This window comes from Podarcis liolepis (assembly GCF_965112155.1).
Source record: "Podarcis liolepis genome assembly, chromosome: 11".
Classification (NCBI taxonomy): Eukaryota; Metazoa; Chordata; class Lepidosauria; order Squamata; family Lacertidae; genus Podarcis; species Podarcis liolepis.
The window spans coordinates 35,303,718-35,321,255 of NC_139565.1; the positions used below are offsets into that span (position 1 = coordinate 35,303,718).

At 42.4% G+C, this 17,538-nt stretch overlaps 1 protein-coding gene across 1 annotated transcript; it reads left to right on the plus strand.

The window, feature by feature from the left end:
* Nucleotides 1–26: 26 nt before the first annotated feature.
* Nucleotides 27–13,986, plus strand: PTCD2 (pentatricopeptide repeat domain 2). The gene is made up of 10 exons (XM_083465496.1): nucleotides 27–162; nucleotides 2,067–2,159; nucleotides 3,992–4,121; nucleotides 5,191–5,308; nucleotides 6,305–6,383; nucleotides 8,594–8,685; nucleotides 10,584–10,697; nucleotides 11,289–11,363; nucleotides 12,817–12,930; nucleotides 13,704–13,986. Exons 1-10 carry the CDS (start codon nucleotides 57–59, stop codon nucleotides 13,926–13,928), a joined length of 1,146 nt encoding a protein of 381 aa, XP_083321622.1. The 5' UTR covers nucleotides 27–56; the 3' UTR covers nucleotides 13,929–13,986.
* Nucleotides 13,987–17,538: the final 3,552 nt, after the last annotated feature.

A 17,538-nucleotide genomic window follows, 5' to 3' on the forward strand; every position in this document is an offset into this window, starting at 1 on the left:
GCGGTCCCTGCGCGCCCCTCCTGCCGCGGCCGCTCTTGGTACGTTCCGGGGACAGAATGGCAGCGGCAGTGGGCAGTTCCAATGGAATCCTGCGAGAGACCGTCCGGCGCTGCATGCGGGGCACGCTCGTCGCGGCCGGCTGCCTGAGCTGCCCGCAAGGAGGTGCGTGAAGGGCGACAGGTGGGGAGGCTGCAGGGGAGAGAAAGGGACGCTCTATGGAACGCGCCGAGCCGACCTTGTAATCGGAGAACTGCATATCCCATCGTCCACTGCGGCGCCATAAGCCATTTTTTTAACTGTGGCGGAATGGTGCACGCTGGGGGTTGTAGTCCCGAACGTGACGTCGCAGGAAAGGCCTGATTTGCTCAACCCAAGGTCCTTAGGATGTGGGAAGCTGCGTGGTTACGCTCCGCGTGTTTCAAGCGCCGGGCTTTCTCTCTCTCTTGTTTAATCACCTAGGGATGAATGTGGAACGCCCTAGGTGACAAAATAAAAAAATTCCTTCCAGTAGCACCTTAGAGACCAACTACGTTTGTTATTGGTATAAGCTTTCGTGTGCATGCATCTGAAGAAGTGTGCGTGCACACGAAAGCTCATACCAATAACAAACGTAGTTGGTCTCTAAGGTGCTACTGGAACAATTTTTTATATTTTGTTTCGACTACGGCAGACCAACACGGCTACCTACCTGTAACTAGCCCTAGGTGACGACTGCATTGGAGCCTGTTGTGTGGAGAGAGATCTTCCATCAGGCGACAGAAAGTGAAAAGATGCCAACAGGGATAGCTGCAAATAACTTAACCCAGCATGTTTCGTATTTGAGAAGAGTTTTAACTCATTTGAAATAAATGCTGCTGTCTTTCCCAGTGAATTCAGAAGGGGACATTGTTCAGTGCTGGAGCACGCTGTTTCTCAATAAACCTCTGCATGTGCATAAGCATATTTCATTATTGCATTCACTAGTTGCTGCCCATGAAACATCCTGAAGCAACTGAAAAGTAAAAACATTTTCAAGGCTAGTATAGGATACATAGTCGTATCCAGTGTTAGCTGAAAAAGCCTGCTGAGCTAGTGGAGCAGCAGTGTTGGCTATGACCTGGTGGCTCTACTCTGAGTAGAACCACAGCTGTCTACTCAGCATAACTTTTTTTCCTTCTGCCTGCATTGCAGGGGGTTGGACTAGAATAGATGCCCCTTGTGGTCCCTTCCAACTTTACAAGTCTATGATTCTAAGCTGTTTTTAGCCCTGTGCACTGTTATACTTTTCTGTTCTGGCTTACGAGGGCTAATGCTTGCTTATGATCACTTCTGGTGGTAGTTAGACAAAGGGAAGCTAATTATAGGTGTGCCTCCTTGGTCCATGATGTCCAGTCTGTTTCAGACAGACAAGTTATTGAAATAGTTAACAGTTAGCAAGGGAATCCTCTAACTGGAGCAGGCCTACTTACCTTGCAGAACAGGAGCTGCAGAGGGGTGCTTTTCAGCTGTGACTTTCAAAAGGCATGTACCGTGAGGTGAAACATGGACAAAGCAGGAGGTATAAGTGAGGAAGGATAGGAAGGCATCAGTCAATATAAGTCTGCACCTGAGAAATAAAAATACAGAAAAGCAAACATATTTATTGTTACAGGTAGGTAGCTGTGTTGGTTTGCCATAGTTGAAACAAAATACAAAATAAAAAAATTCCTCCCAGGAGCACCTTAGAGACCAACTAAGTTTGTTATTGGTATGAGCTTTTGTGTGCATGCACACTTCTTCAGATATTCAGATATTTATTGTGTCATGTGCTTTTATGGGTTAGAACAGACTTTCTTAGCTTATCCAAATATTACAAGAGAATGTTTACAGTCATTGAATAGAAGAATATTATATCTGCATAAGGGATGTGAGTCCCCACCATTCTCCTTTATGTTAGTAGATGAAAGTATGAACATTTCTGAAACTGATATACAAAGCATCCGCTTCCTTTACACACCCTAAGGTTTAAATAGATACTAATATTGAAACCTTAAATGTACTGTATGGTGTATTCTGAATATCTCTCTTTTCCTCCCTTTCATTTTCAGCCAAACGTTATTTGTTAACAGAAGATGTTTTGCAATTACATGCATTTCAGCAACATAAGTTGGAAGTGGGATATAAACTATATGGCGAGAAAGGTAAGCCCTTCAGGGAAATGTTGGTCTCCCAGGGTGAGAGGCTGGGAGGAGAAAGAAAAGATCCCAGGTGAGAGCTGGGAGGGGCTGCGACCTTCTGTGGGTGGTAATGACCTTTAAGAGGGGATTCTGTACTCTTATTTTTTGTAGCTGCTTTTGTTTTTAATTTACATTAGTTTTCTGTACTGTATCATGAAAAAAACCTAATAAAAATCTTAAGAGAGAAAGAAAAAAGAAAGGTAGCCCTTTCATGTATACCAGAGGTGGGGCACCCGTAACTCCCCAGATGCTGTGGGTCTACAACATCCTGAAAGCCTCCAATTCCCCACCCCTGATGTGTATGCTTTACTTAACCATTCACAAGTTTATGTTGCAAAGCGTAAAGGCAATCAGTGGTTTATCAGATACGGTTTTGCTAGTCATCACAGGCTCAGAGCAAAAGCCATATTGAGGCTTCTCATAGTTATTGTACATTGAGGAATTCTCTGGTGTTTGGTAATGCTCTCTGTCCTTTGCATAACTGGTGTATGCTCAAACATTTCTTTATTTACATCTGTGTTTCCATCCCTTTATTTATTTATTTATTTATTTATTTATTTATTTATTTATTAGGAGTATTTAAACATCACAGTATGGGGATGGGGAATCTGTGTCCCTTTAGGTATTTGTTCGACTCCAGCTTCCATCAGTCCCAGCCAGCAGGGCCAAATAGTCAGGGATGATGGGAATTGTAGTCCATCAACATCTGGACTACATCCCTGCCAGAACAACATCGGACAATAAAAAAAAAAACATGTTCTCAAAAGAGGGCATGTTTTTTGTGGGAAACTGCAGCTTCTATCTTTGTTTTGAGCAAATACCGTATTAGCCCGAATACAAGATGCGCCAGCAGATAAGTCACACCTTTTAAATTAAAGGCTTATTTGCAGATGCAGCCCGCCTCCTGGCACTGCCACCCTGAACGGGGGATGGGAGGGCGGGCGGCACTGGCGCTCAGTTCTGAGCGTGCTGCACAACTGCCTCCCAGCACTACCACCTCCCCTGTTCAGGGCGGTAGTGCCAGGAGATGGACACACAGCGCTTGGTTCCAGCTATATGCTGCACTTTAATTTTTCACAGTAGGAATTTGGAAAAAAAGTGTGGCTTATATTCGGGCCAATGTGGTATGTGCTAAATGTCCCTTGTGGTTGGCTGGGGAGCAATGGTTCATCTCCCTCCTGGGCATAACCCAGGCACTAGGGTCCAGGCACTAGACTTGCCCCCAGTAGATGATCACTAAAGGTAAAGGTAAAGGTAAAGGGACCCCTGACCATTAGTCCAGTCGTGGCCGACTCTGGCGTTGCGGCACTCATCTCGCTTTATTGGCCGAGGTAGCCAGCGTACAGCTTCCGGGTCATGTGGCCAGCATGACTAAGCCGCTTCTGGCGAACCAGAGCAGCTCACGGAAACACTTCCCACTGGAGCGGTACCTATTTATCTACTTGCACTTTGATGTGCTTTCAAACTGCTAGGTTGGCAGGAGCTGAGTCCAAGCAACGGGAGCTCACCCTGTTGCGGGGATCCGAACCGCCGACCTTCTGATCGGCAAGCCCTAGGCTCTGTGGTTTAACTCACAGCGCCACCCGTGTCCCTAGTTGATCACTACTTAAGGGCAAAGCTATTGCAATGTGACATGTGAGGGCAGAAGTTTTTGTGGGGGTGGGTGGGAAACCCAGTACGCTCTACAACTAATCCGGCCATGACTACAGTAACTGGGATAAGGCATGCAAACTGGCAGTATGATTTTTCTATATAACCTAAATACAAATAAATATATTCTATTAATTCTGTTTCAGACACATATTTCAAAACTATTGAAGACAAGTTAGCGAAAAATATTCTAATTCTCAGAGATGAATTGAAATTGTTGCTGCATTTGTGCCAGACGAAAGATGAAGTGGAAATAGTCAAGAGGGTGATATACAGGTAAAATTCAGAAGAAGAGATTCTAGTTCCTTCTTTTGCATTTCCTTTAGTCTAGAATATCCTGGATCATGCTACAGTTTGTAGGGAACTTTGATCTTTTTAACAGGATCAGCCTTAATACAGACACTTCAAAGTTTTCAGTCCATGCCTGAGGTCATTGGGTTGTACTCAGCATAGCACTAAAGTGGACTTTCCATCAGTACAAAGGTTTGTACTTGTGCAACAGCATGATCTCCTCCCCCCTTGTATCCCTTAAAACCCTCCAGAACAAAATTGAGATGGCATAGGGCAAGCCTACAGGGATCCCAGGGTGCTGGCAGAAATATTTTGTTGACTAGTACCCACTGGGCAAATACATTTAAAGCTAAGTAAAGTAACATGATTTGCTTGTGGCTGCCTATCCAGGTTTGTCATCCTGAAATGCTGTTGCTGTGAAGCAAATGCAATTTTTATCATAAAGTTAATCAAGTTGATTAGGTTGAATCAGCCAATAAACGCCTCTGATGTCAATGAAGAACAGCAAATTGGGAACAGAATTACTGTTCAATCTGCAAGTAGATGTTGTGAAATACGAAATACTGACTAGAAGAAGATAATTAATTAGAATCCCGTGCCATCTTCCAAAATTAGTATTATGCCTATGGCAGAGCAAAGGATTCATTCTGAACAGGGCTGGCCCACCCTTGAGGCAAGGTACGGCAACTGCCTTAGGCGGCAGGATCTATGGAGCAGCAGACCTTCACTCCCCCGTTGTTCCTGATGTAGCTCTTCACTAACCCCTTCTTCCCTGGTGGGGAAGGAGGTGCTGTTTTGTTGTTCACCTCAGGTGCCAAAATGTTTTGGGCCTGATCTTGAAAGATATCATTTCTCCTCTTTGTTATGTTGCATCACATGGTAATTCTGTGCAGTGGCTCTGACCGGTTTTCTAGTCCCATACAAGCAGGCAGCAAGTAACTCTGTGCATGTAGGTTCCTTTCATTTAGACTACCTTGTTTCTGCTTTTATCTTTACCTCTGCTCTTTAAAACTAGATTGCCACACACACACCACATTCCATGTCATCTCTACAGGTACCATGCTGAGAACAAAAATGTGGCCTTTGGCGGTTTCAAATTTGGTCCTCTTTTTATGAGGCTGTGTTATGAAATGAATCTTGAAGCAACGGCACTGGAGCTCATCAAAGACCAGGTAGAATTCAGAAACACGCCCGTCTCTTTTCTTCTCTAGTCCAGTAGGAAATCTTCCCTATACCAGCTCCCTTAAATCCATGGTAGCTGTGAAAAGTATATAGATAAATAATAAGCACAGAGGCTTCTGAGAGAGGGTCACTTTGCTCTTACCAGAGTTCTGAACTGATTACACTTTCCCCCACCCCTTCCAATGGCTTTTTCTTCCCACCCTCCTTCTCTCCCTTTCTCCCCCTGCTTGGATGAAATTAGGCCAAAGATTGCAAATTCCTCACTGCTTCCATGAACACCCATTTGTGTGGGGGGGAGGGGGGACACTCTGCTATGGTTTACATGCCATCATGTAATATGAATAAACAAGCAAACAGCTTGTGCTGCATTGGAAAGAAAATTCTTGTTTCCCTCATGGATCTTTCCCATTCTTACAAAGGATTGTTTTTAAATGGTAGGAATAAAATCACTGGAGAAATGTGATGAACCTCATATTTTTCTCTCTTAATGTGGAGGTGTAAAGCTGGAACCCAAAGGGCTTTGGAGCTTTGTGGTTTCCAAAATCTAATCCTGAAGGCTGGAGGAAGTGCTAAATATTATTTGTTGTTGTTTGTTTAGCAAAAGATTTGCAGTATTTATTTTTTAACCAAAGCAGATATCTTTATTCAAAAAGCACAAATGAAGAGAGTGAGATCAAAGGAGATTTTTTTAAAAAAGTTAAAAAAAGAAAGAGAAACAAGATAAATGAAGAAGAAATTTAAAGGTTTGCATTTATTAAATGGGAGGGGGGAAGTGTTTTTTTTTAAAGTTGTTGTTTGAAGCTGTTGTCTCCTACAGGCCTTAATAGAATGTTAACTGTCAGGAGTTTGAAAATGAAATTTTAAGACCCTTAATTTTGCCTCCCAAGCTTTGAGGGTTGAATGGCTTCAGTTTGAACTATTAATTGGGTGTTGATATAACCAATATCTGTGGGTTGTCCCAAATTGATGTTATTTATATTCTTCAGGCTTTGCACGGCTTCTTTTCAGAAAGCTCATCATTCAATATTTTGATGGATCTGCTCTTTACAAAAGGTCATTATGAAAGTAAGTAGCGTAAGATCCCTAAAAAGGAATATATTATTGACAGCGAAACTGTCTTTCTGATATGAAAAAACAGAATATTAAAGTGCTATAATTGACACTGAATTGGTTGATCTTTTGAGCTGGCAAAACCTGATGTGATCACTCATGGGTGTTAAAAGAGCTGAAACCCATTTTGCAAATATAATTGAAGAGTACTCATTAAGCACTTGATCTCTCTCATCAAATGTAATCATACAACTCATGATTAGGGCTTCTATGGATCTTTTTTGATAACACTTTTTCATCTTCTAACTTCCTGCCTTTGCTCTCAGCCAAGCAGCTGTCTTTAGTGAGCCTGGGAATTTTTTAATCACTGCAAGACAACATGCAATATTTTCTGAACACCGCATATTTTCACCACCACCCCATCTCGCACATGTGCAGTGTGATCTACTTGTCTACTTGGAGACAAGATCCTTTGAATTCAGTGGAGTTAACTTTTAGGCAAATGTGCATAGGATTGCAACCTAAAGATTGCAATCCGCACACAGACTTGGGAGAAAATGCCACCAGCCTTTTGAGGAAACACATATACAAAGGAGCTACATGCTGGGGCGGGGGAATGTTTATTTAAAACCGTATTCCTTTTTTCATAACATCTCAGAGCTTTGCACGTATTTTCAAAACAATAAAAACCCAAACCCCAATTTTAAAGTACAGTTAGTAGAGAACAAAAGAAATAATTAGCTTAGTGGCAGAAGGTTTTCTTAATCAGAAGCATCTTAGGGAGCAATCCTATGGCAAGATCCACTGCAATGAGCTGCTTAGGATGCAACAGATCTCAAGCTGGTTGATTCCATTCTCAGCTGGCATTAAGTCCCCGGTGATGATGCCCAGCTGATGATGCCTGATTTGCCAGTGAAATTTGCTCATCCCAGCACAGCTGGGGTTCATCTGGCCGAGGCTGATGCAAATCCGCAAAAGGGAGTGTGGTGGGCGCATGGTGGGGGTGGGAATGCGGGGCTTAGGCTAAGCCTGTTCAGCTCAGTCACATGACCTGGCAACCTGGCAGAGAGCACTATTTAGAAGGCTCATTTTCCCTCTGCCAGGTTTTGGCAGAGCAGCAGCAGCCTGTTGCCAAACATGGTTTGGACCTTGTATGCCAGTTTTACTTACCCTGGCTTGCTTCTTATAGAATCATAGAACTGTAGAGTCACCTAATCCCATCCCTGCAAGGCTAAAGAATCCCTGACACATGACCGGATGTTTTAAAAACCTCCAATAAAGGCGAGTCTACCACCTTCCAAAGGAGTCCAGCCTGGGAGGTAGTCTTGTGAGTAGGGTTGTTCCCTTAATTTTGTCTTCCAGAAGACAACAGGGAGGGAGCTCTTTGGAGACAGATTCCCAAAGCTTTGGAACTACTGCATTGGACTCTTTCTAAACAGGACACAGGACTGGCCACTGTAACTTCCTCGTACGAAGAACATGCTCATCATGTCATTGATGAGAGGTTGATGCGCTTGTGTAAAATGTGCAGTTTTCCTCTTCAAATAATCATGATTGATTCTAAACGGATCCTTTCCCAGAACATGCCGTGCTAGTTGCTAAAAACCATTGCTGTCATTGGGGTGGGGGCAGGAGGGAGGTTATTATCTTTGTCACTTATCACTGGTGCAATCCTATGTCTGTCTACTTGGAAGCAAGCGGCAGGACTGTAGCCTTAATGCGCTAAAACCTATGACAGTCTAAAAAGGCCCTTGACCACCTTTCCTAATTTGTGTGTGCTACTTTAGGTGTGTTAGGATGAAACCATTGTATCCAGCTAAATCATTCCCCTCCCGTGCACCCTTAAAATCAGTTCCAGGGCTTCCCCCAGCCTTTGTGCAGATTTGTGGGAGGGAAGGGAAGTTTGGTTGTGCTTGCACAAATTGTTCTATGTGTGCAATGATTTAGTTAGATTCAACTCCAAGCATATTGTTTGTATGGCATTTTGTTCTGTCAAAATCACAATTGCTAAAAACTTAACTTTATCAGTGAAAATTGGTATACCTAGGATTTTCCCCTGTCTTGGTTGCACATACTATAAAATGTCCATTAAAAGTTTTTTTTTTAACAAATGATAATTATTGTTCAGAACTCGGCTTAGGGTTCTCAGAAGTGTTATTAATTAGCAATTAATACACTAATCAGAAAATGATGGAAGTAACAATAACTGAAAGTCTGTTTGACAGGTGCTCTGGAAGTGCTGTTAGAAATGAAGAGACAAGGTGTCAAATTCAGCAGTGATACCTATTTGCTCGCAGTTGCGATATGCTACAAGCTGGTAAGAACACAGTGTTAAAGAGTTGCTTCTAGGGTTTTTTAATGCAAGAAAGATGAATATTGGAAATGCTGTGAAACCTAAAGGTGGTTTTCTTTTCTTTTCTTTCTGGAATATTACTTATTGATTTATATTTATTTCAAAAAGATAATGAATGTAATGTATGGAGGCAGTGTACAGTCAGACACCGTAAAACAACCTAATATGAAAAACAATACATGAATAATAACCATAAGCATGACTGGCTCACCCTGAGAAAGTTTAAACAACTCTATAGGCCTGTAGGCAGTCTTCAATAGATAAGTGGAAATTATCAGTTTGGATGATGGTCAAATCTCTGCTGGAAGAGTATTCCAAAGCATAGGACCAGTGACATTAAATTCTTGACTTCTGGTTGAAACTTGTTGGGCTTCTGAACCACAGGGAACAATTCACTGCCCTGCTCAGGTGGTCCTTAATATAAACTTGGGGCCAAGTTATTTAGGGCCCTTGTATATTAATACAATACCCTTGAATTTGGTCCACCCAGGCATATGTTTTAGCAGAGGTGTTGCATGCTGTCAGCCATCAGCAGTCTAACTGCTGCCTTTTGAACTAGCTGGAGCTGCCAGACCAGTTGCAAGGGCAGCCCCTCATACCGCAAATTATAGTCATCCAGTCTCAAGGTCACCAGTGCCTTGACTAAAGTAGCCAGACTTTCTTGATTCAGATATGGCCATAGCTGGTGTGCCAGGTGAAGCTGGTATAGCCACAGAGGTCATTTGCGTCTCTGATGAGTAAGTTGTATCTAGGAATAGCCCCAGACTATATACCTGCTCCTTCAGAGGGGTGCAACCCCATCTAGGCAGGCAGTTGGCCTGGGTATCAGACACACAACAGTCTTAGCAACTTTTTTAGTAAGCTTATATCTCGTATTTTAAGCACGCACCACTTACGGCAACTTAAGAGAGGGCATGCACAAGCAATACAGTTAAACAATGAATAAAATGACAACCAGCAGTAGATAATAAGACTGCTCTTGACTAAAGAGATTATGGTTTACAACCAAATAAGTGGCAAAGGGTTATGTTTCAACCAAGAGGCTTTGATTAGAACAAGAAGTTTTTAAGATCATTTAAACTTACCAAATGCTGTTGCATTCAGGTCCTGGGCTGCCTCTAAGCATCTGATTAGCCACTGTCAGAACAGAATGCTGAATTAAATGGGCCATTGAGCTGGTCTTATGTTCTTATAAACGTTTTAAAATTGGGAGACATTCCATGTTTACAAAATTAATTTAAAAAGAAAGAAAGATTGGGAGCCATTTGGGGGCTAAAGAAAAGTGCATCAGATGCATGTCCAGATATTTATTCACTACTTCAGGAGTCATCTGGGTTTGCATAAAGCTCATGATGCACAGGAGCACATTCCTGTTTACCCCCCTGGGCTCAGATGCACTTACTCTAAAATATTTATGTAGGAATGGTTAATATAATCTGCTGTGTTCACCTTTTTCTTTTTATGTAAGGAGCTAATCCCTAGTATGCATAAACAAACTATATCTCGTACTAGTAAATAAAGCTTACATTCCACAAAGACACATACATACATTTCTTTCTGCATCTGGAAGTGCCTTCTTCCCTCTATTCCAAGTCTAAAGAAGCGCTAAAACTTCCACAGCCCATCATTCCACCTCATGCAACTTTAGGATGGAATGCTCATCACGTTTGGCATTGGAGTCTAAAAAGTACAGTAGCGCATTTTCAAATTCTGTAATCAGTGGGCCGCATGTGTGTCTAGTGTAAACTTTCTGGAAAGCTTCGGAGTACCTTAACTGTTGGCACTCAGGCAGTAGGGCAGTGTCTTTATCCCATGGATCTGAACTGTGAGTCATTCATGCATTGAAATCTTTTATTCTACAGAACAATTCGGAGTCCAGAAGAATTTTTACTACGTTACTTGAAGATGGGCAGCTCAAAGGAGTTAATATATCAAGAAGAGTTTACTACTTTGCAGTAGTATTTGCTTTGAAACAGGTACTGGATCGTTTTGATTTATTGTCAGGGTTCCTGGAGTCTGCATGTAACAATAACATGCACTCCATTTTTCCTGGACCCATTTCTCCCCCCATTCCTAGGGAAACTTGAATGCACTGGTACTACATAAACAATTGTGGTGTGTCATATGCATCATATATCATTTTCTAGAATATTTAGGGGGGAGCGGGGGGAGCTTCCTACGGTACCCGTTTTGTTGGGATAGGAATCAAAACTGTAACTGCCCATCAGCTTGAAAACTCAAAGTAAATAAAAAGAAAGGGTCACAAAACAAAGATAACAGATGGCTAGCTGGCTCACTCTAGATCAGAAGTGGCCCCTGGGCCATCTTTATTTGGCCCCCTGGTGGCCTTTATGTACCATTTTTGTAAGCATTCTGGCAAAGGATCTCAGCCAGTCCGTCTCTCTCTAAATCAGATACTCAGTCCCCAGTCAGAGAACTTAAAGAATCCAAGCTCACGTGCTGTATAGCAGTTGAGGTCCTTAATAATACCAACTTTAATGAAATGCTGAGCACAGCTTTGTTTTACGTGCACAGTTTGATTTATTGTCTCTGTTTATTCTTCCTAGAATGATATTTCCAGGGCTCGTTCCTTCTATTCTCACATCATAAACACAGAAAGCAGAGTTTGCACTAATCTGACAGTAAGTCTGCTGGATTTTGTATGTTATTCCTGAGCCATGAATGGGAGATGCATTGGGCTGCATAGAAATTTAATTAGTTAATTAATAATAATAATAAAAATGTGTGGGTTTTTAAAATTAAAAAGGAAGGTTGTCCACTGCTTTGAACAACTTTAGACACACAAGATGCTACTTCATTTGATGCTGTTCTGGAAAAAAAACCAATTCTCTTGGGGTTTTTCTGGAGTATTTCCAAACAGTTTTAGGATTGCTGTTTGACAGACCCTCTAAATTGAAAAGGTATGTGATAAACGGCTACCTATCTACTCCTCCTTACTTCTACATACAAATAACCAAAGATTTGAAGTGTTTTATCTTGTAATGTGCTGGCAAAGCCTCTGATGCTGATGGATGTTAAGTCAGTGATCTCATGGAATATATTCAAACATGTTGTCAACTAAACATTCCATGACAGTGGAGCTGTGAACTGTAACACAGCCTATCTTCAGTTAGAGAGGTGAAAGTTCAGTTTGGCTGAGGGAAAATCCTCACACAGCCGCTAGGGACAGGAGGGGCCGTAGCAGGAAAGCTCAGTGGGGAGAGGACTATGGTAGCACTTAAACTCTGAGGGGCAAGGAGCCCATGGACATAGTAGTCAGAGGAAGGGGGTACAATGTGGGAAATAAGTAGAGCAACAGAGTCAGGTGGTGGCTGGCGCAGAACTGAGGAAGAGGAAGGCAGAGGGGATGGGAAACTGAGGAAAGGATAAGTAAATGAAAGTGAAAAATACAAATCGGCTGTATGCTGTCGGCGGTGAGTGAGGTGAGCAGACGACTGGAGTAAACAGGCTGCAGTTAACTAAGTTAGTAGCAAGTCCTGCTTCTTCTCCTCCCAGGCACCCACAGTATATAATTCATAATCCTTCTGACTTGGTTTGCTAGAACATACTACTCTACATCCAGCATGCAAAGCCGTTTTCCTTCGAAGTAATTTATTTAATTTCATTTAGGCACATTTCCTCTGTAGAGAAGCCTCACAGAATATTTGGGGGAGGGGGGGATTCCTTAGAGAATGTGCCATTTTCATGTTTTTTTTAATTTAATTTCACAACGTTTATATGCCTCTTGATTGTAAAAGTGGTATGCAAAAGGAATAAAACAGTAACATTACCGGTGGTTTGTTTTTTGTTTTTGTTTTTTAAACCAAGTATTTAAAAAATCATTTTCTTTCACTTGGGCCATTGTGTTACCTACAAGGGCGAAGTATTTGTCTGTTTTCACTGTCCCTTTTACTAACTATTCCAAATCCTCATGGCTCTTAGAAAGGGGGAAGGGGAAAAAACATCTGTATGTTTGGTGGGGAAAACAATCCATCCTTCTGACCTTTCAGGTTTAAGGGGCATGTTTTGTTTTTACCTAATCCAGAGCTTATTAAAGCTTTACTTATTAATGTTTTGTTTTTTGTTTTGTTCAAGATTCTTCTTCAGGTTGCAACTGGTGACCTAGAAGACCTTGTCCAGAGACTGAAAAAGGCTTCAGAGTCCAGTGTTTCAAGTTTTGTGAAAAAACCAGAGTTCTGTATGGAAGTGGTAAGTGGATGGTTACTGTGGAAGCCAGTGGGTGACTGTCAACAGTCTTCATAGCAGAGGTAGGCCATGTGTGACCTACCAGATGTTGTTGGACTCAAACTCCCATCATCTCCTACCAGCATGGCGATTGGCCAGTAATGATTGGAGATGTAGACCAGCAACATATGGAGGGGAGGGTCACAGGATCTCCATCTTTGCTATACAGTGGTACCTCAGGTTACATACGCTTCAGGTTACATATGCTTCAGGTTACAGACTCCGCTAACCCAGAAATAGTGCTTCAGGTTAAGAATTTTGCTTCAGGATGAGAACAGAAATCGGGCTCGGGCGGCGCGGCAGCAGCAGGAGGCCCCATTAGCTAAAGTGGTTCTTCAGGTTAAGAACAGTTTCAGGTTAAGTACAGACCTCCGGAACGAATTAAGTACTTAACCTGAGGTACCACTGTATGTTTGTTCTCTTGTATGCCCTATTCTGAACTTCTACCCAATAAAACGTTTCCCTGACCTTATGGCATGGGTCCAGGCAGTGGTGTGTGGTCAGTGGACGAGGGGGACTGGGGTAGCCCCCTAAATGTTCCCCTGGCGCCACCAGCGTAAGGAAGGAGGTGTGATACTAACTTGTGTGACATCACAACATCACACACGTGATGTCAGCCCACACACAGCTTTGATCAGCTTTGATCAGCCAAGAAGGTCAAGAGGTGTAGTGTGGGTGTGTATAAGGTAATGTTTCTGCTTCTAGTTGCTGATCTCTTTGCCATTGTTTTCTCATAGCTGGCTACAGCCAGAGAGAAGCTGGAAGACATCCCAACTCTCCATGTCCAGTTTGAAGAAATCGTCGCCAAGCTGCAAGCCTCTGGACAGACCATTTCTCAGACTCTGGATGACTTGCTGTGTCAGCCGCCGCGCACAAAGAGGCGCCCCATGCAGCTGCTCAAGCTGAACCAAATCAGCCGTCGGACTTTGAAGCCTATACACTCTGCTCTCCTGGCTGAGTAGATCCACCCTTTCCCCTGTTAGAATTTCTGCCCAATAAAACGTCTCCCTGGCTTAGAAATGTGGTTTTCACTTGGTGTGTTTTCTGGGATGAATTATGATGCTCCAAACAAAATGTATGAGTGGACGCTGTGCAACCAAACAAATAAGGGAAAGACTTAGATCTGCTCAAAGAAGGCAACTTGCAAGCAAGCTTGTTCAGCCTCCTGGGGAAAATAGTCACTGCTTGACGCAATATGTGTAGAAAGTTATCACAGATGGTGAATGACAGAGACCACCCCCCTCTAATCTTTGTATTATCTCTGACAATATTCAAGATGCTTTATTGCTTGTACCAAACACCAAGTGTTTAGCTGAAATCTTTCCTAATCTTGTTGATAAGTGTTAGAAATAGAAAAGAAAGGTATATGGAGATGTGATAAAATTAGACCATATTGGGGGAAAATATTGAAGGTTATAGAGAATAATAAAATAATAGGTTGGGGTCACTAACTCAGCACCTTGTTTATTAAAGTTATATACTACCCTTCATAAAAGGGATGCAGGTGGTGCTGTGGGTTAAACCACAGAGCCTAGGACTTGCTGATCAGAAGGTTGGCGGTTCGAATCCTCGTGACAGGGTGAGCTCCCGTCGCTCGGTCCCTGCTCCTGCCCACCTAGCAGTTCAAAAGCACGTCAAAGTGCAAGTAGATAAATAGGTACTGCTCCGGCGGGAAGGTAAACGGCATTTCCGTGCGCTGCTCTGGTTTGCCAGAAGCGGCTTGGTCAGGCTGGCCACATGACCCGGAAGCTGTACGCCGGCTCCCTTGGCCAATAAAGCGAGATGAGCGCCGCAACCCCAAAGTCAGGCACGACTAGACCTAATGGTCAGGGGTCCCTTTACCTTTACTGCCCTTCATCCGAAGAACTCAGGGCATTTCACAAGATAAAAATACAAGTAGAACAAAAAATAAACAATAACCTCCCATCCCACAATCACAATGATCTCAATAGATACCTCCTCGGAACGCCACAATCCACGGCCAACAGTTTGGTCTTCCTGCTCAGTCCGTGTTTGCAGTGGCTTGGACTCTCCTATACTGAATACACTCCTTAAACATGCCCAAATGGGAAGGCAGAAAAATGTATAAAAGTAGAAGAAATAAACACAAATTTGCCTCATGCACCCATTAGATACTGTTTCTCAAAGCCATTTTAAAACGTCAACTTTATTTTAGAAAATGAAATGTAATGCTAAATTTTTGAATTCCAATAACTTGTCAAAATACTACACAGCAGACAGTAGGGGGCACAATGGATCGTGCAATGTAGAACAATTCATCTAGCTTGAATATAAGGAATGTAATAAATCTGCAACCAACGTCAACAGTCCTGTTATCACCAAGAAGCTCCCCGAATTAGCTACAGTATATGTAAAATTTTGAATTTGTGTATTTCATTACTGACATAATCCATACATTTGTATGTGTGATTTGCATCTTGAATTGCATGCATGAGAGGCCACCTCTTCATGCTCAAAGAAGATGCGTAGGCTTAATGAGAAGATACCTTCTGGAACCTCATTAGTGGCACTTGAAGCTATGCTGGAATGTAACTGCATCCAAAAATAAAATGCTACAAAGGAGGCGTTCTGAATGGAAACAAAATTAGTTTTAAGACAATCTCAATGTGCATGAATTTTAATATTCTTTTCATAGTAAAGTGTTTATGCAACACAGATATCTTCCACTATGCCTTGATGGTTGGTCTTGGGAAGGATCTGGTTTAGCAGGGTCTCTTGGTCAACAGTTATATTTATACCAAAGAATCATTGCAGTCCAAGTAGGGGGGAGGGGAAGGTAAATGACCGCTGGATGGTTAAGTCCAGTCAAAGGCGGCTGGGGTGCAGCGCTCCTCTTGCTTCAAGCTTTCCTGGTCATGTGCCCAGCATGACTAAACTGCTTCTGGTGCAATGGAACACCATGAAGGAAGCCAGAGCTCATGGAAACGCTGTTTACCTTCATGCCGCAGCGGTACCTATTTATCTATTCATGCTGGTATGCTTTCAAACTGCTAGGTTGGCAGAAGCTGGGACAGAGCAACGGGAGTTCACCCCGTCACGGAGATTCAAACATCTGACCTTCTGATCGGCAAGCCCAAGAGGCTCTGTGGTCTAGACCACAGCATCACCCACTCCCTTAGATCCAAGTATCAGGTCACAAAGGCCTACGAGGAAAGGTTACAGAAGCTAGGCTTGTTTAGCCTGTAGAAGAGAGGTGATATAATAGCCAATAGAAGCTGATGCTATTGAACCATTTCTTCATCTCGAGCTTATGTCTGCATCAGGCAATGCCCTTTATCTTTTGATCTATACAGTATAGCTGTTAGAATTCCATTATCTTTCATCTCAGGAAAGAGGCGTTGGCATGAGGTTTTGAAAGTGTCTGATTTACTGGAGAGCCAGAAGAGAGGTCAAGAAAAACAAGCAGATAAGTACCTTGAATTAATAATGTGTTGCGGTATGAGGGAGAAAGGTATTTCTCCTCAGCATAAAAATAAAATTAATACAACACTTTAAAAGCAACAAATATTTATTTCTTTAAAAAAATTGCTAGAGACAGTTTGAATAAAAGCCCATTTTTGCACATTCCCAGTTGTATGCAATAGCCTCAGAGTAGAAAAAATTAGTTACATTTAATAATTTATATGCTTGCTTTAAGACCATTTTCAGTGACAGGGAAACCAAATGTAAAGCAGCTCCTGTGTGGGAAATGGGAAATGGGAAATGGGTCTACGGGGATTTTGTTAATAGATTTTTGTGTCAGCTCTGAATTTTTACCCATTACCAATAATGATACTTTTTGGAAAATGGGGCCTTTTGATTATTCAGTCTTCTATAAGACCATACATCCCTTAATCCTTACCTACCAATATCTGAAGCTGTGTTGACAAAGTTTGATTCTTCCAACATTAGCTGCAGTAACTTCAGTTAATGTCACTTCAGCAAATTTGCCTGTTGCTGTAGGCTCTCGCCAGTATTATGCCATAAGAAAATGCTTATATCTAGCCTGTAAATGGTGAATTTCAGGTACTCAAAGTAATCTGTATTTGTAATAATTACAAGCGGACCTGTAAGTTTGGCTAGCCACCACATTATGGATAGGGGGCGGAGGTTGATAAAATAGTAGCCCAAAACTTCTAATATTGGAGGGAAGATTTGGACTCTAAGTTCAATTTCTTAGCATATTTCTTAACACACAAAGCTTGTTATCACATGAAGATCATAGGTTTGTGCCTGTGCAGCTGTCCTTGTTGTGGTCAAAGGACCCATCAGGATGGTGCATGACTGAGATGGCCTTTGTCCACCCATGCCCACCCAATTTCTCAGCCATGGAATGACTTTTGCAATATCATTTCACTGCATCTCACAATGGTGCCTGTTGTTGGCACTTGGTCTTGATAGACTTGCTGAGCCAGCAACATTCCAGGCCTGCTCATAGCACTGGCACAACAGGGCACATGCCCTGCCTGCAGGAGGTCCCTGGTTCCATCCTGAACTGGATTTGCTTAGTCAGTGAAAGCCTTGTGCAAATACTTCCACTTGGGGAAGTACAGCCTTCTCCTGTCTCTTCTT

Coding starts and splice junctions, on each gene's coding strand:
- PTCD2 (XM_083465496.1), top strand. CDS start 57: ATGGCAGCGGCAGTGGGCAGTTCCAATGGAATCCTGCGAGAGACCGTC. Junction 2,160..3,991: donor TAAACTATATGGCGAGAAAG/GTAAGCCCTTCA, acceptor ATTCTGTTTCAG/ACACATATTTCAAAACTATT. Junction 5,309..6,304: donor TGGAGCTCATCAAAGACCAG/GTAGAATTCAGA, acceptor TATATTCTTCAG/GCTTTGCACGGCTTCTTTTC.